Source organism: Bombina bombina, chromosome 5, assembly GCF_027579735.1.
Source record: "Bombina bombina isolate aBomBom1 chromosome 5, aBomBom1.pri, whole genome shotgun sequence".
NCBI classification, from domain to species: Eukaryota; Metazoa; Chordata; class Amphibia; order Anura; family Bombinatoridae; genus Bombina; species Bombina bombina.
The window spans coordinates 622,911,728-622,930,310 of NC_069503.1; the positions used below are offsets into that span (position 1 = coordinate 622,911,728).

The 18,583-nt window shown below is 36.4% G+C and overlaps 2 protein-coding genes across 2 annotated transcripts in view; one reads left to right on the forward strand and one right to left on the reverse strand.

Annotated features, from left to right (window-relative positions):
* ELP2 (elongator acetyltransferase complex subunit 2) overlaps nucleotides 1–18,583 on the reverse strand; it is a gene marked incomplete in the record, with an annotated part of 749,242 nt that overhangs the window by 536,662 nt on the left and 193,997 nt on the right.
* LOC128659656 (tubby protein homolog) overlaps nucleotides 1–18,583 on the forward strand; it is a 146,365-nt gene that overhangs the window by 84,126 nt on the left and 43,656 nt on the right. The window contains exons 2-6 of the mRNA XM_053713228.1: nucleotides 5,587–5,638; nucleotides 7,242–7,404; nucleotides 9,285–9,416; nucleotides 10,576–10,734; nucleotides 17,875–17,975. Coding sequence (XP_053569203.1) covers nucleotides 5,587–5,638; nucleotides 7,242–7,404; nucleotides 9,285–9,416; nucleotides 10,576–10,734; nucleotides 17,875–17,975 — 607 coding nt within the window. The remainder of the gene's footprint in view (nucleotides 1–5,586; nucleotides 5,639–7,241; nucleotides 7,405–9,284; nucleotides 9,417–10,575; nucleotides 10,735–17,874; nucleotides 17,976–18,583) is intronic.

Here is an 18,583-nt window from a genome sequence, read left to right on the forward strand (position 1 = left end):
GTCGTGATGTTGTCCGACTGATGAATTTGGCCACAGCTAGCTGAGGCCACGCCTGAAGCGCATTGAATATCGCTCTTAGTACTAGAATGTTTATCGGGAGGAGAGATTCCTCCCGAGACCATAAGCCCTGTGCTTTCAGGGATTTCCAGACTGCACCCCAGCCTAGCAGGCTGGCATCTGTCGTTACTATGAGCCACTCTGGCCTGCGGAAACATATTGCCTGAGACAGGTGGTCCTGAGACAACCACCAGAGAAGAGAATCTCTGGTCTCTTGGTCCAGATGCAGTTGAGGAGATAAATTTGCATAATCCCCATTCCACTGTTTGAGCATGCATAGTTGCAGTGGTCTGAGGTGTAGGCGGGCATAAGGAACTATGTCCATTGCCGCTACCATAAGTCCGATTACCTCCATACACTGAGCCACTGATGGCCGAGGAATGGAATGAAGAGCTCGGCAAGTGATTAAAAGTTTTGATTTTCTGACCTCCGTCAGAAATATTTTCATTTCTACCGAGTCTATCAGAGTCCCTAGGAAGGAAACTCTTGTGAGAGGGACGAGAGAACTCTTTTTTATGTTCACCTTCCACCCGTGAGATCTCAGAAAAGCCAACACAATGTCCGTGTGAGACTTGGCTAGCTGGAAAGTCGACGCATGAATTAAGATGTCGTCTAGATAAGGCGCCACTGCTATACCCCACAGTCTTAGAACCGCCAAAAGGGACCCTAGCACCTTTGTGAAAATTCTGGGAGCCGTGGCCAACCCGAAGGGAAGGGCCACAAACTGGTAATGCCTGTCCAGAAAGGCGAATCTGAGGAATTGATGATGATCTCTGTGAATAGGGATGTGTAGATACGCATCCTTTAAGTCCACGGTAGTCATATATTGACCCTCCTGGATCAGAGGAAGAATAGTCCGAATAGTCTCCATCTTGAAAGATGGTACTCTGAGGAATTTGTTTAGAATTTTGAGATCCAAGATTGGTCTGAAAGTTCCCTCTTTTTTGGGAACCACAAACAGGTTGGAGTAAAAACCTAGCCCTTGTTCCACTCTTGGAACTGGGTGAATCACTCCCATGGTATGTAGGTCTTCTACACAGCGTAAGAACGCCTCTCTCTTTGTCTGGTTTGCAGACAATTGAGAAATGTGAAATCTCCCCCTTGGGGGGGAGTCTTTGAAGTCCAGAAGATATCCTTGGGACACAATTTCTAAAGCCCAGGAATCGTGAACATCTCTTGCCCAAGCCTGAGCAAAGAGAGAGAGTCTGCCCCCTACTAGATCCGGTCCCGGATCGGGGGCTACACCTTCATGCTGTCTTAGTGGCAGCAGCAGGCTTCTTGGCCTGTTTACCTTTGTTCCAAGCCTTGTTAGGTCTCCAGACTGACTTGGATTGCACATAATTCCCCTCTTGCTTTGCTGCAGGGGAGGCTGAAGCGGGACCACCCTTGAAGTTCCGAAAGGAACGAAAATTATTTTGTTTGGTCCTCATTCATAGAAACATAGAAACATAGATATTGACGGCAGATAAGAGCCATAGGCCCAGCAAGTCTGCCCCACCTTACCTAACAGTATAAACTTATCTAGTTCGTAGGATAGCCCTATGCTTGTCCCATGCATTTTTAAAGTCCCCCACAGTGTTTGTTGCTACTACCTCTTGAGGAAGTTTATTCCATAAATCAATCACTCTTTCTGTAAAGAAGTGCTTCCTCAAATTACTCCTGAATCTACTACCCTTTAGCTTGAGCTCATGACCCCTTGTTCTTGAATTTTCCATTTTATGTAAAATACCCACAGCCTCAGTTTTACTAAACCCTTTAATGTACTTGAAAGTTGCTATCATATCACCTCTTTCCCTTCTCTCCTCTAAGCTATACATATTTAGGTCATTGAGCCTATCCTGGTAAGTTTTATTTTTTAGACCATGTACCATTTTGGTAACCCTCCTTTGCACAGATTCAAGTTTGTTAATATCCTTCTGAAGATATGGCCTCCAGAACTGCACACAATACTCAAGATGAGGCCTAACTAATGATCTATAAAGTGGCATAAGAACCTTACTATTTCTGCTGCAAATACCTCTACCAATACATCCAAGCATTCTGCTAGCCTTACTCGCTGCCTTACTACATTGTTTACTAAGTTTTAAATCATCTGAAATAATAATTCCCAAGTCCTGTTCCTTGTCTGTAACAGTCAGTAAAGTGTCATTGAGTCTGTAATTAACATTTGGATTTTTCTTCCCTAAATGCATTATTTTACACTTTGCTGTGTTAAACTTTAGATCCCAGTCGTTTGTCCAATCCTCCAATTGTTGTATATCACTTCTCATTTTGTCTACCCCCCCTGGAACATCCACTCTGTTGCAAATTTTTGCATCATCTGCAAAGAGACATACTTTCCCCTGTAGCCCTTTGCTGATATCGCAGATAAATATGTTAAACAAAACAGGCCCCAGAACTGACCCCTGAGGAACACCACTAGTAACAGCCCCCTCTGCTGAATGAACTCCATTTACTAAGACACTTTGTTTTCTGTCCTTAAGCCAGCATTCCACCCAGTTCACAATTTTTGAATCTAGACCAAGGAGATATAGTTTGTGAATAAGTTTATTGTGTGGGACGGTGTCAAATGCTTTGCTGAAATCTAGATATGCTACATCAACTGCTCCTCCCTTGTCTAATACTTTTGTTACATAATCAAAGAAGTCAATTAGATTAGTCTGACATGATCTCCCTGAAGTAAAACCATGCTGATTTTGGTCCTCTAAATTGTTTGTCTTTATGTAAGTCATAATTCTTTCCTTTAAGAGGTTTCCATTAATTTCCCTACTACTGAAGTTAAACTAACTGGCCTGTAGTTGCCAGATTCTTCTCTACTGCCCTTTTTATGAAGAGGTATTACATTTGCTATTCTCCAATCATCTGGGACAGCTCCTGTTAATAGTGACTGATTAAACAGATCAGTTAATGGGACAGTTAGCACTGATCGAAGTTCTTTTAAAACCCTTGGATGAATATTATCAGGACCCACTGCCTTTGCAACATTTATTTTTGATAATGCTAACAAAACCTCATCCTCTGTAAAAAGATTACTGTTAAGCTTGTTTCTATTTTGCATAGCATCCCTTAATGTAGACATTGTATCTTCACAATCTTTAGTGAAAACAGAACAGAAGTAATCATTGAGACAGTCTGCAATCTGCTTATCTCCTTCTATTATTCTACCATCAACTGATTTCAATTTTACTATTCCTACCTTATTTTTTCTTCTTTCACTGATATATCTAAAGAATGTTTTGTCCCCATGTTTTACTGACTGTGCTATCTTCTCTTCTGCATGAGCTTTAACCTTCCTAATTAACTGCTTAGTCTTTTTTTGTTGGAGTCTCCATATTTTCATATCATCATCTGCTTGTGTGTGTCTGTAATTTTTATAAGCTATCTTTTTTGTCTTTACAGCAGGTGCTACTTCTTTGGAAAACCAAATTGGTTTCCGCTTTCTTTTACTTTTACAGACATGTCTAATACAGTGTGCGGTTGCATCTAAAATGGCACCTTTCACAAATTCCCACTGTTCTTGAACCCCTGTAATAAGATTTTTCCCCTTTAAATAGTTTTTTAGGTATTCTCCCATTAATGAAAAATCTGCCGTCCTAAAGTCTAAAACTTTTGTTTTAGTCTGGGTGGACAGTTCCTGATCATCAATCTGTTTGGTTTAGTATTCATGTTCAGGAACTGTCCACCCAGACTAAAACAAAAAAATTATTTTACTGAATACAGCTTACCTTTCCCTCATGGGGATATTGCCAGCCTTTTCTAGAAATAACAGTCTGTCTGGAAAAAAATAGACTGAACATACCTTAATGCAGTTTAGCCTGCAAACTGTTCCCCCAACTGAAGTTTTCCTGTACAGCCCTTGTGAGAACAGCAGTGGATCTTAGTTACAAAATGCTAAGATCATCATCCTCCTTGCAGAAATCTTCATCCCTTTTCTGCCAGAGAGTAAATAGTACACACCGGTACCATTTAAAATAACAAACTTTTTGTCACCACACTCACTTTGCCCTTCCTAGCAGTTAAGCAGGCAGAGAGAATGACTGAGGGTGGAGCTAAGGGAAGAGCTATATAGACAGCTCTGCTGTGGGTGCTCTCTCTGCCACTTCCTGTAGGGAAGGAGAATATCCCACAAGTATGGATGAATCCGTGGACTTGATACATCTTACAAGAGAAAATAAGCACAGGGGGAAAGAAAGACACACAGAAGGATAAAGAAAGAGAAGGAAGAAAAACTGAAAGAGGCAAAAGATGCAGATACAAAGTTGGGGTAAAAAAAGGAGGGTGAAAAGGACTTGGGAAATATAGGAATAGAGAGTAAAATAGAGACACTGATGTAGATAGAGAGATGGAGACACCCATTAGGAGATAAAAAAAACAACAGAGATAAGAAGAAACAAAGCCAGGGAGAGATATACATGGAAGGACAGTAACAATTAAAGGGACAGTCTACTCCATAATTTGTTATTGTTTAAAAAGATAGATAATCCCTTTATTACCCATTCCCCAGTTTTGCATAACAACTGCACTGTTATATTAATACACTTTTTACCTCTGGATTATCTTGTATTTAAGCCTCCGCAGACTGACCCCTTATCTCTGTTCTTTTGACCGATATGTATTGTAGCCAATCAGTGCTGGCTCCTTGGTAACTCCACGGGCATGAGTACAATGTTATCTATATGGCACACATGAACTAACACCCTCTAGCTGTGAAAAACTGTCAAACTCCTTCAGATAAGAAGCAGCCTAAGGGCTTAGAAATTAGCATATGAGCATACCTAGGTTTAGATTTCAAATAAGAATACCAAGAGAACAAAACAAATTTGATGATAAAAGTAAATTGGAAAGTTGTTTAAAATGACATGCCCTATCTGAGTCATTGAAGTTTAATGTTGACTAGAATGTCCCTTTAAAGAGAGCGATAGACAAACACAACAGGAAAAGACAGAGAGAGGTATTCAGGATCCAAGTGTTTAAAGGGCTGTTTGAAGAGAACAGTCTAAAGTGGAAATGTGCTGCAGAGTGAAAATGCTAACAGTTCCTGCATGTATCCTATTCTTTCAGCAGACATGCTGCATTTTCTGCGATTACTTCTCAGATCACAGCATGTTCTGCCTTGGGGGTTCTGGCTGCTGTTAAACATACTATATTGCTGGAAAGATTAGGTAGCAGCAGGTTGCAGGCTCACTGGCTCTGGCTCCTGTGACAGCCTGGGTGGCTGCTTTCCCTTTCAATCTCTATGCTCCCTCACTCTAACAAACACTTTGTGACTGCAATCTAGTCAAACAAATGTAACAATCTGTATGTAAAAAAAAAAACTTCTTATGTAGAGAAAACAAGTTTGTTATGTTGACAAAACAATATGTAGTTTCAACAAAACAAGTTAGAAAAAAAAAAAAAAGTTTGGCGTCTCTGGGCTTATACAAGTACTTGTGTATTACATGCATTTCTTCTTTTAAACTAAGCACGTGGTTACTAATATTTTATCAGTTTTATTTCTTTCTTTTATTAAATATATTTTTTTCTCCATAGTTTTTTAACTGATGAAAACAAAAAATGGCATCAACAGACCCTCAACAAGCAAGTAAGTAAAATTGAGACTATTTATATTACCATTTAAAGAGACATAGGGCCGATTTATCAAAGTCTGGCGGACATGACACGCTACTGCCGATAGCGTACGCTGTCGGCATTTAACATTGCACAAGCAGTTCTAGTGAACTGCTTGTGCAATGCCACCCGGTGCAGATTCACTGCCAATTGGCCGGTAGCAGGGGGTGTCAATCAACCCGATCATATAGCATCAGGCAGATTGATGTCCGCAGCCTCAAAGGCAGTGGACCAGTTAAAGAGCAGCAGTCTTAAGACCGCTGCTTCATAACTGCTGTTTCCGGCGAGCCTAAAGGCTCGCGTGGAAACCGGGTCATCAGGGGCCATTCGGCCCTTGATAAATGGCCCCATTAAATAGTGTTAAGTTGCTATTTAAATGTTCAATTATGTAGAATAAAGAAAAATGCAATATATGATCATTATTTTTTGCCCTTGTATCCTGTAATTTAGCAATCAAAGTGAACCAAAGACACTTTTTCCTATAACTGTTTTATCCAAATCTCTGTACTTTGGAACTCAAATGTCATCCTCTCATGATAATCTGTAAACTTTTACATTTTGGTTTAGAGACATTGGTTCTCCCTCAGGTTAATCTTGAAGCCCCTTCAGCACAAATGCAAAACTCTGGTGTTACGGAGGAGGCTGACTACATAGTAACTTGGTATAAAGTTATATGGATTAACCACCTTCAATAGTCCCCATGCTCTTTTTTGTCAGATATCATTTACTGCCAGCTGATACATCTGATCAAATCTCATAGGATTATAACTTCTATTTATGTGTTTAATTTTGTGCTAATCTGTGCAAATTTACTCTGTATTTTGCATCTGATTGACCAATAGACTTAGAGTAATGGGCTTAAAGGAATAGTCTAGTCAAAGTTAAACTTTCATATAAAGAGCATGTAATTTTAAGCAACTTTCTAATTTACTCCTATTATTAAAATTTCTTTGTTCTCTTTAATTGAAAAAGCAAGAATGTAAGCATAGGAGCCGGCCAATTTTTGGTTCAGCACCTGGGTAGCCCTTTCTTATTGGTGTCTAAATGTAGTCACCAATCAGCAAGCGCTACCCAGGTGCTGAACCAAAAAATGGGCCGGATCGGAAGCTTACATTCAAATAAAGATACCAAAAGAACAAAGAAGTAAAAGAGTAAAAATTACAAAGAGTAAATTAGAAAGGTTCTTAAATTTGCATGTTCTATCTGAATCACAAAAGTTTCATTTTGACTAGACTATTCCTTTAATGTAAGCTGGGGGAGTCGAAAAGGTGTTGATTATACAATGGATGAATTCATTATATATTAGAGGGCATTTTTAGTACCTATATACCATTTTAAAGGATGCATAATCCAGTTTTACATGATCTAAAAATCTGAATTTTCTAGATAAATTATTTCATTTAAATTTAATTGCAGATTGTTTTATTTACTAATGCAAGTGAGCTGTGCATTTAATATGAATGTAATATACTGTATATAAACATACATTTTTCTAAATGAATATGATACTAAGAAGCAAAATAATGTAAACTGAGAGAAAAACAATGATTTATTGATCTATTCTTTTTGTTCACCAGCTTGAATTGATTGAAAAAAAACAAAAGCAAAAACGACAAGATGGTCGCATGGTCCGATCAACTATGGAGAATCGGACACAAATAAAGAAAATAAAGAAAATGGAGGATAAAGTAGCTGTCAGGGAACTAACCTGCAGCAACATTAACAGTGCAATTTATAATGGTAAATAAAAGTTTCAGAAAACATTTATTTTGTTCAGCAAACTATTTCATTTCTCTTTTTTCGTTAGCGACATTTAATAACGGCAAAGCTGATTCTCATAAGACCATAGTCTACTAATAGAAAAGTCATTTATAGCAGCAATGCAGATGGTAGGAGGATATTTAATACCTCAGGATTTCCAGATTTAAAGTATTTGTCATTGATGGGGTTTCCCCTTATGATTCAAAAAGTATCCAAACTAATTTTCTTAATTAAGTAAACCAGAAACTAAATTTGTTAGTGTTGTTTTCAAATAACCATGCTTCTTAGTTTTAATTTGTTTTTTGAATTATATATAAAACCTCCATTTGATGTAATGGAGTAAAAGCAATATTAGGAAAAATATCCTGTTTTTAATCTTTTGAAGAAATTAGACAATATTTTACAAATAGTGATTAAACCATATGCTGAAATAATGGGAGTGACCATCATCTGTAATGCAGAATGATGATACCATCAGATAAATATAAAGTCTATGTTTAGTTTATTTACAAAATATAATTAAAAATATATCCCTGACCCTACTGCAGCCTTTGTCAAACATATCCTTACAGAAGAACTCATAATGTCCCTTTAAAAAATGTCCTCCTTTTCAGGACCTTATAAAATAAGCACAGCAAAATATAATATTAATAATTTAAAGGGAGACAAAACCCCAGTTTTTTCTTTCATGATTCAGATAGGGCTGTTGCAATTTTAAGCAAGTTTCTAATGTATTCCTATTATCAATTTATCTTCGCTCTCTTGCTATCTTTATTTGAAAAGGCAGGAATGTAAAGCTTAAGAGCCAGACCATTATTGGTTCAAACCCTGGGTAGCACTTGCTGATTGGTGGGTAAATTTGGCTTTTGGCTTCCTTTAATAAATTTAAAGGGAAATAACACAGAAATGTTTTCTTTTATGATTCAAATAGAGTATGTGATTAAACAACTTTCCCATTTATGTCTGTTATCTAATTCTCTTAATATAATTTGATGAATATGATACCTAGATAGGCTCAGGAGCTGCTGATCGGTGGCTACACATATATCCCTTATCTTATTGGCTCACCCAATGGGGCATATGTATCAAGTTCCGTATGGAGCTTGATGGCCCCTGTTTCTGGCGAGTCTTCAGACTCGCCAGAAACAGCAGTTATGCTGCTCCATAACCTGTCCGTCTGCTCTGAGCAGGCGGACACACATCGCCGGAAATCAACCCGATCGGCCACGAGTCAGCAGGGGGCAGCGTTGCACCAGCAGCTCTTGTGAGCTGCTGGTGCAATGCTGAATACGGCGAGCGTATTGCTCGCCGTATTCAGCGAGGTCTGGCGGACCTGATCCGCACTTTCGGATCAGGACCGCCAGACCTTGATAAATAGGGGCCAATGTGTTAACTAGATCCCAGTAATGCATTGCTGCTTCTTCGATAAATGAAACAAGAGAATGAAGCAAATTAGATAATAGAAGTAAACTGAAAAGTTGTTTAAAATTGTATTCTCTATCAGAATCATAAAGGAATATTTTTGGGTTTCATGTCGCTTTAACAGGTTTAAATAAAGTAGCAGTTTAATCTTTAGGAGGTCCCAATTTTGTATAAACATCAGCACTCAATTATTTTGTGATGAATAGGCTTGATAATAAAGTTTTGCTGAGTTTAACATGATAAGACATTTCTAACAGAGGCTGGAGTGGATTTAGTTCTCTTTTTACAAAAAAAAGGTAATTTTGAAATCTAAAGTATACATTAAAAGAACTTCAGAATACTTACATTTTATTTATATTTGTATTTATTTGATACTGCTCTTAATATCAACTAAGTCTTCTTCTGTGTAAACTGATGTTTGGTGTTTGCTATAACAGGACTTGACAGCCAATCAGAAATTGATGATGAACCTCCGGCTGGAGGATTCCAAAGACAGATTGTCACAATGGGGCAATCAAACCCGAATGATCGACAGACACTATTCAAAGACAAATTAAAACTGAGAAATGGTAAGAATAAATGCATACTTGTTGCTTTCTTTTATGGGTTTTGTATATTTCAACTCTCACACTTGGTATTTAGTATGAAAACCGATTCATACAATTTGTCTAATAATTTTTACTAAAGTTCTTTCATGATTCAGATACATGCAATTTTAAAATATTACTTATTGACTTCTATTATCATATTGACTTAATTATCATTGTAGTTCTTTTTTAAAGAAAATACTTAGGTAGGTAGTGTGCATGTGACTGAGAACTATATGGCACCTGTTTTTAAACAATGCTTTTGTGCACTAAATGGGCACCAGTATTGTCATACTTTATAACACTTAAATACATTTTTGCAAACCTACAGCCATAGAGTGCTCTTGATTGGTGCTTACTGAGCCCATCTTCTTTTCCACAAAGGATACCAAGAGAACAAAGAAAATTTAAAGTACTCAAAAATAAACTTTTGTGATTTGGATAGAGCATGCAATTTTTTTTCGTTCTCTTGTTATCTTTATTTAAAAATGCTGGAAAGTAAGCTTAGGAGTCAGACCATTTTTGGTTCAGCACCTGGGTAGAGCTTGCTGATTGGATGGCTACATTTAGACACCAATTAGCAAGCATTACCCAGGTTCTGAACCAAAAATGGGCCAGCTTCTAAGCTTACATTCCATCTTTTTTAAATAAAGATACCAAGAGAATTAAGACAATTTGATAATAGCAATAAATTAGAAAGTTGCTTAAAACTGCATGCTCTATCTGAATCAGGAAAGTTTAATTTTGACTAGACTATCCCTTTAATAACAGAAGTAATGAATTAGAGAAATTATTTTTTCAACTATTATGGCCCTTTAACAAAATGCTGCTTTCAGTGACAGCTGCTCCATGCCACATTCACCCTATCCTGCGAGATTCTTCATTCCACACAGTTTTTATATCATTTATGTTGGAAGTCAGTTTGCAAATCGCTAGGACTTTCATGCTCAGCCTCTTTTATTAAAGAATTCAAAAAAGGCTGCCCATGCGAGGGTTGGTGTGATATTTCTCATCATGCAGACAAATTGTACTTTAAATGAACTCATTTTATTTATTTTCATTGTATTAATGTATATTTGTATATATCTGTTACTAGTCTTATTATTCATTAAATATTCTTCTGTGCTGTTTGGTACTACAGGAATTGACAGCCAATCAGCTGTTTATAATGCACCTCCGGCTGGAGGATGCAAAGATAAGATTGTCACAGTAGGGCAATGCAACCTTTTTGATGGAAAATTGGCTGCCGGCGGGCAACCAAAACAGAGTACAAATTTAAAAGTGACACTGAATGAAAATGGTAAGATTTTTATTTATTTTTATTGTAGGATATTTGTAAACTCATATAATGGATTTGTGTGACAACAGCTTATATGGGTTTACATTTATTTGAAAAATATTTTCTAAATGAAGATTTGATTGCTAATTGTTTAATCATAAAAAGAATCTACAACATCTACAATATTTGTGCATGCATCACTGGGAGCTAGCTGGTCACACATTTATGCCCCTTGTCATTGGCTCACCAGATGTGTTCAGCTAGCTCCCAGCAGTACACTGGAGCTGACGTTGGCTATATGTTTAATCCCTTTGCAGGAGTTGAACACATTGTTATAAGCAGGAAACAGAGCAATAATAAAATTATCTAACAGAGTTCTTTACTTTTGCACATTTATGTATCTATAATTTAAAATGAGATCATTTTGATGGATTGTAATGCCTTAGAAAATAAAGCCAAAAAGCACAAAAAATAATATGAAATTTTCACATGGTGATCTCAAATAGATTACAGTTAGGACCAATAGAGTCACAGTAACTGATCAAATCTATATTAAAGTCTCAAAATAACAAAAATCCATAACAAAGTGCAGTTCATAAAAAGTCTGGCCATTATATGAGATCATTAAATATTAATTGGAAATAAAAAAGGAGTCTAATATATTTACAACTGCTTACCCAATTTAGAAAGTTAGCTATAACTTTTTCCTGGCAACTTATACCTAAACATACAGTCCAGTTATAACAGAAACTACACATGGAATTTATGTAATAAATTCTGAATGGAAATCATCTCTTACCCATACTATATGGCCATGCACGATTATTGTAATACAGAGGCAATGGTACATAAGGATTTTGCATTATTATTTTTTTTTATTTATTTTTTTTGTAACTGGGGAGAGCTGAGCTCTTTTACATTAAAGGGACATGAAACCCACATATTTTCTTTTTATACTATAGATAAAGCAGACAATTGTAAACATTTTTCTAATTTACTTCTATTATCAATTTTGCGTTATTTACATGATATCCTTTCTTGAAGAAGCAGCAATGCACTACTGGGAACTAGCCGAACACATTTGTAAGCCAATCACAAGTAGCATATATGTGCTTACGCTAATTAGCAGCTAGCTCCAAGCTCCTGAGCCTAACTAGACATGCTTTTTGACAAGGGATACCAAGATAATGAAGCAAATTAGATAACATAAGTAACTTGGAAAGTTGTTTAAAAACATAGGCTCTATCAACATTTGAGAAGCTCATAAAGCAGTAATGAGGGGCGAATTAATCAAACAAAAGGCTATACTCACAAAACAATATCAGATTGCACATATGGAAGCTATAGCTTCCTTACAGTCAGCCGAAATTTTGCATAAGGAAAACCCTTGAGATTCTACACTTAGTCAGCATTTACAATTAGCTAGGGGAAACCTTAATCACTTGCTATATAAGGAAGCACAGAACAAGGCATTATTTCTTAAAAAGTTATATTATGCGGAGTCAAACAAAGCGAGAACCCTTTTAGCATTCGGACTACTGGGGGAGAACACTCCCAAGACTCAATTGGTATAGTTGACCGTTTTAAAACATATTACAAGGGCCTGTATAATCTCCCACCATCGACCTCTCTGAATAGAACGGAGGACCATATAACATACTTAAACAAAGTAGATCTCCCCACGATACCATCCGAGATTGCAAAAGAACTAGAGAACCCTATCACATAACAGGAAGTATTGTCTGTAATTAATAGCCTACTATCCCATAAGAGCCCTGGGCCAGATGTTTTTTCCAATGCCTATTATAAGCAGTTTAAAAATATATTGGCCCCACACCTCATCAGACTATTTACTGCAATGGATGGCAATACGAAATGGCCTAAACATATACTGGAAGCACACATAACGATTATACCCAAACCTGGTAAAGATAACACTAGAGTAGAAAATTACAGGCCTATATCGTTACTCAACTCAGATATAAAGATTTTTACGAAAATATTGGCTAAAAATATAGTCTCTATCTAAATCATGAAAGAAAAAATATTGGGTTTCATGTCCCTTTAAGGATTGTATAAATTAAAGGAGAGCAATTGTACACAAATTATTATTTTGTTCCTAGAGGATGTAAATTAAATGTTTTGACATAATAAACTGACAGAGAATAATGGAGATGGGACTTTTGTGACAGTAAAGACATTTTTTAGTATATAATGTAATGAAGAAACAGTTAAAACAAAAACAAAAAAAAAACACATAATTTATGTAAGAACTTACCTGATAAATTAATTTCTTTCATATTGGCAAGAGTCCATGAGCTAGTGACGTATGGGATATACAATCCTACCAGGAGGGGAAAAGTTTCCCAAACCTCAAAATGCCTATAAATACACCCCTCACCACACCCACAATTCAGTTTAACTAACAGCCAAGCAGTGGGGTGATAAAGAAAGGAGTAGAAAGCATCAACAAAAGAAATTTGGAAATTATTGTGCTTTATACAAAAAATCATAACCACCATAAAAAAGGGTGGGCCTCATGGACTCTTGCCAATATGAAAGAAATGAATTTATCAGGTAAGTTCTTACATAAATTATGTTTTCTTTCATGTAATTGGCAAGAGTCCATGAGCTAGTGACGTATGGGATAGCAATACCCAAGATGTGGATCTCCACTCAAGAGTCACTAGAGAGGGAGGGAATAAAATAAAAACAGCCATTTTCCGCTGAAAAAATTAATCCACAACCCAAAGTTTATTTTCATAATTGAAAGAAAAAAACTTAAATCAAAAGCAGAAGAATCAAACTGAAACAGCTGCCTGAAGAACTTTTCTACCAAAAACTGCTTCAGAAGAAGCAAATACATAAAAACGGTAGAATTTAGTAAATGTATGCAAAGAAGACCAAGTTGCCGCTTTGCAAATCTGATCAACTGAAGCTTCATTCTTAAAAGCCCACGAAGCGGAGACTGATCTAGTAGAATGAGCTGTAATTCTCTGGGCCTGACCCAACTCCAAATAAGCTTGATGAATCAAAAGTTTCAACCAAGAAGCCAAGGAAATAGCAGAAGCCTTCTGACCTTTCCTAGGACCAGAAAATAAAACAAATAGACTGGAAGTCTTCCTGGAATCTTTAGTAGCTTCCACATAATATTTCAAAGCTCTTACCACATCCAAAGAATGTAAGGATCTTTCCAAAGAATTCTTAGGATTAGGACATAAGGAAGGGACAACAATTTCTCTATTAATGTTGTTAGAATTCACAACCTTAGGTAAGAAATGAAATGAAGTCTGCAAAACCGCCTTATCCTGATGAAAAATCAGAAAAGGAGATTCACAAGAGAGAGCGGATAATTCAGAAACTCTTCTAGCAAAAGAGATGGCCAAAAGGAACAACACTTTCCAAGAAAGTAGTTTAATGTCAAAAGAATGCATAGGTTCAAATGGAGGAGCAACAAATTGGTAATGCTTGTTTAGAAAAGAGAATCTCAGAAACGGATAATGTTCTGGATGAATTGGAATATGAAGGTATGCATCCTGCAAGTCTATTGTGGACATATAATGTCCTCGCTGAACAAAAGGCAGAATAGTCCTTATAGTCACCATCTTGAAAGTTGGTACTCTTACATAACGATTCAAAATTTTCAGATCCAGAACTGGTCTGAATAATTTTTTTCTTTTTTGGGACAATGAATAGATTTGAATAAAACCCCAAACCTTGTTCCTTTAAAGGAACTGGCATGATTACCCCTGAAGACTCCAGGTCTGAAACACACTTCAGGAAAGCCTGAGCTTTTACTGGATTTGCTGGGATACGTGAGAGAAAAAATATTCTCACAGGAGGTCTTACTCTGAATCCTATTTGATACCCTTGAGAGACAATGCTCTGAATCCATTGATTTTGGACAGAATTTATCCAAATATCCTTGAAAAACCTTAATCTGCCCCCTACCAGCTGAGCTGGAATGAGGGCCGCACCTTCATGCGGACTTAGGGGCTGACTTTGGTTTCCTAAATGGCTTGAATTTATTCCAATTTGAGAAAGCCTTACAATTGGAAGCAGATTCCTTGGGGGGAAGATTGAGTTTTTGTTCCTTATTCTGATGAAAGGAACGGAAACGGTTAAAAGCCTTAGATTTACCCTTAGGTTTTTTTATCCTGAGGCAGAAAAACTCCCTTTCCCCCAGTGACAGTTGAAATAATAGAATCCAACTAAGAACCAAATAAATTATTACCTTGGAAAGAAAGAGATAGTAATGTAGATTTAGATGTAATATCAGCATTCCAAGATTTAAGCCACAAAGCTCTTCTAGCTAATATAGCTAAAGACATGGATCTAACATCAATTTTGATAATATCAAAAATGGCATCACAAATAAAATGATTAGCATATTGCAGTAAGCGAATAATGCTAGATAAGTCAGAATCCAATTCCTGTTGCGCTAAATTCTCCAACCAGAAAGTTGATGCAGCCGCAACATCAGCCAAAGAAATTGCAGGTCTGAGAAGATGACCGAAATATAAATAGGCCTTCCTTAGATAAGATTCAAGCTTCCTATCTAAAGGATCCTCAAAGGAAGTACTATCTTCCATAGGAATAGTGGTACGTTTAGCAAGAGTAGAAATAGCCCCATCAACTTTGGGGATTTTTTCCCAAAACTCTATAGATTTTGCTGGTAAAGGATACAATTTTTTAAACCTTAAAGAAGGAATAAAAGAAGTACCTGGCTTATTCCATTCCTTAGAAATCATATCAGAAATAGCCTCAGGAATAGGAAAAACCCCTGGAGAAACCACAGGAGGTTAAAAAACAGCATTTAAACGTTTATTAGACTGAACATCAAGAGGACTGGTTACCTCAATATCCAAAGTAATTAACACTTCTTTTAATAAAGAATGTATATACTCTATTTTAAATAAATAAGTAGATTTGTCAGTGTCAATATCTGAGGAAGGGTCTTCTGTATCAGATAGATCCTCATCAGAAGAGGATAAATTATTATGTTGTTGGTCATTTGAAATTTCATCAACTAAATGAAAAGTTTTAAAAGACCTTTTACGTTTATTAGATGGTGGAAATGCAGACAAAGCCTTCAGGATAGAATCAGAAACAAATTCTTTAAAATGTACATCATGCACATTAGAAGTTGAAGGAACTGCAACTGGCAATGTACTATTACTGATGGATACACTATCTGCATGTAAAAGTTTATCATGACAACTATTACAAATGACAGTCAGCGAAATAATTTAGACAATCTTACAACAAACCGATGTCAGGCAGCAATGTTCCAGCAGAAACTTCTGAGGCAGGATCAGATTGAGACATCTTGCAAAATGTAAGAGAAAAAAAAACATATAAAGCAAAATTATCTATTTCCTTATATGACAGTTTCAGGAATGGGAAAAAATGCAAATAGCATAGCCCTCTGATAGAGAAAAAAGGCAAGAGGCAAACATCAATGGGGTATTGAAATAATGAAAAAGTTTGGCGCCAAGTATGACTCACAACGTAACAAACTTTTTTGGCTCCAAAAATAACCGGAAATGACACACTCATGTCACTAATGACGCAACCGTGTGAAAGGTCTCGGCGTCAAGTATGACGCCGGAAATGACGAAGTTGCGTCATAGACGTATTTTTTTGCGCCAAAAATATTTTCGCACCAAGAATGACGCAATAAAGTTTAGCATTTGACGCACCCGTGGGCCTAATACCGCCCGCATTTTGCAAGAAGTAGTCAATTGAAAAAAAGACTAAACCCCAGGTAAGAAATACATTTCTTAAAAAAAATGTTTATATTCCCCAAATATGAAACTGACAGTCTGCAGAAGGAAATACATGAACCTGACTCATGGCAAATATAAGTACAATACATATATTTAGAACTTTATATAAATGCATAAAGTGCCAAACCATAGCTGAGGTGTCTTAAGAACATACTTACCAAAAGACACCCATCCACATATAGCAGATAGCCAAACCAGTACTAAAACAGTTATCAGTAGAGGTAATGGTAAATTGAGAGTATATCGTTGATCTGAAAAGGGAGGAAGGAGATGAATCTCTACGACCGATAACAGAGAACCTATGAAATAGACCCCCGTTAGGGAAATCATCGTATTCAATAAGTGATACTCCCTTCACATCCCTCTGACATTCGCTGTACTCTGAGAGGAATCGGGCTTCAACAATGCTGAGAAGTGCATATCAACGTAGAAATCTTAGCACAAACTTACTTCACCACCTCCATAGGAGGCAAAGTTTGTAAAACTGATTTGAGGGTGTGGTGAGGGGTGTATTTATAGGCATTTTGAGGTTTGGGAAACTTTGCCCCTCCTGGTAGAATTGTATATCCCATACGTCACTAGCTCATGGACTCTTGCCAATTACATGAAAGAAAGTTTATTCAGAACCAATATAATATGTATCTGCTGTATTATTTGATTATTTTATTATTTTAAAGTTCCACACTTTTCTCACATGGTACTATAGGCAGAGAGCTAATGACCATGTCTGCAAGCCAATGTTTAGATCAGCCGTTAATGAATAAAGCTATTTGCAAACCTGGGAACCTTGAAGGGGTTCTGATTCTATTTATTTTTCTTGTGTTCCCAATGACTTGCGTTACCAGATTCTATTTACAATATATTTAATACCCTGCCATTGGGAACACATTAATGGGAAACACATTTTACAGTACATATTATACTCAAAGTAATTCTCAATAAAAAAAACTTTTAATAACATAATATAAAAAAACACTTAATTTTATTATTTATGAAAACAAATTGAGAGGTTGGAGAAGATCCTGTAGATTTTTAACTCTGACCTAAAATGATTCATCACAGTGATTGCTTGAGCAATGTAGTAGCCAATTTATATTTTCCCCTAATTAGCTTTATCAAAGGAGACAAGGTAAAACATACTTAATATGTTGTGTCCTTGGACTATAAAACCAACACAAATTTTGCTAACAAAATGACAGTGAATGGATTGAAAAAAATTATTTTCTATGTAGAGCTTGTGTAAAGTAGGGGTTAATTGCTATGTTCTATATATAACACCTAATTGTCCCTTTAGTCTTATTTATGATAGGTTGGTTTACGTCTCTCTTTTACTGTGACTCTCTCTTTATGTTTGTGTAAATCTCTCTTGCAGCAATCTCAAGAAAAATATACAAGAAAAACTACATGGACTATTCAAACATAACAAAAACTGATACTAGACAAGGAGCAGCCTCAAGCCTCAAATCCAACAAGGTAAAATGCACTAAATACAAACATAACTCACAAAGAAAAAATCTTCTGGCAAAATATACAAATATTAAGCTTTTACCTTAATGGCATTTAATCCTTACAGGGAGATGACACCCAATTTTTTTTTTCTTTTACTATTCAGATAAAATAAGCAATTTTAAACAACTTTCCAATTAATTTATGTTATCAAAATTACTTTGTTCTCACTATCCTTTGCAGAAGGAGCAACAGTGCAATACTAGGAGCTAGCTAAACATATCTAGTCAGCCAATGGCCAGACTAATGAGTGTAGCCTCCAATCATCAGTTTTCTCCCACTAGTGTAGGATATGTACATATTATTTTTCAACAAAGCATACCAAGAGAAAGTAAATTTGAAAATAAAGTGAATTTAAAAGGGTCTTAAAATGTCGTGCTTTAACTGAATCATGCAAGTGACTTTCCTATCCCTTTAAAAGATGACAGGCCATATGTATGGTAGCTAGATGAAGAAGACGGGGAGGATGTGGTAAGAATGGAACCCTTGCACATATTTGGTGGACTTGCCAACAATTTACAAACTTTTAGTCTCACATTTCTATATATAGGATTATGGGCTACAAAATCAAACTT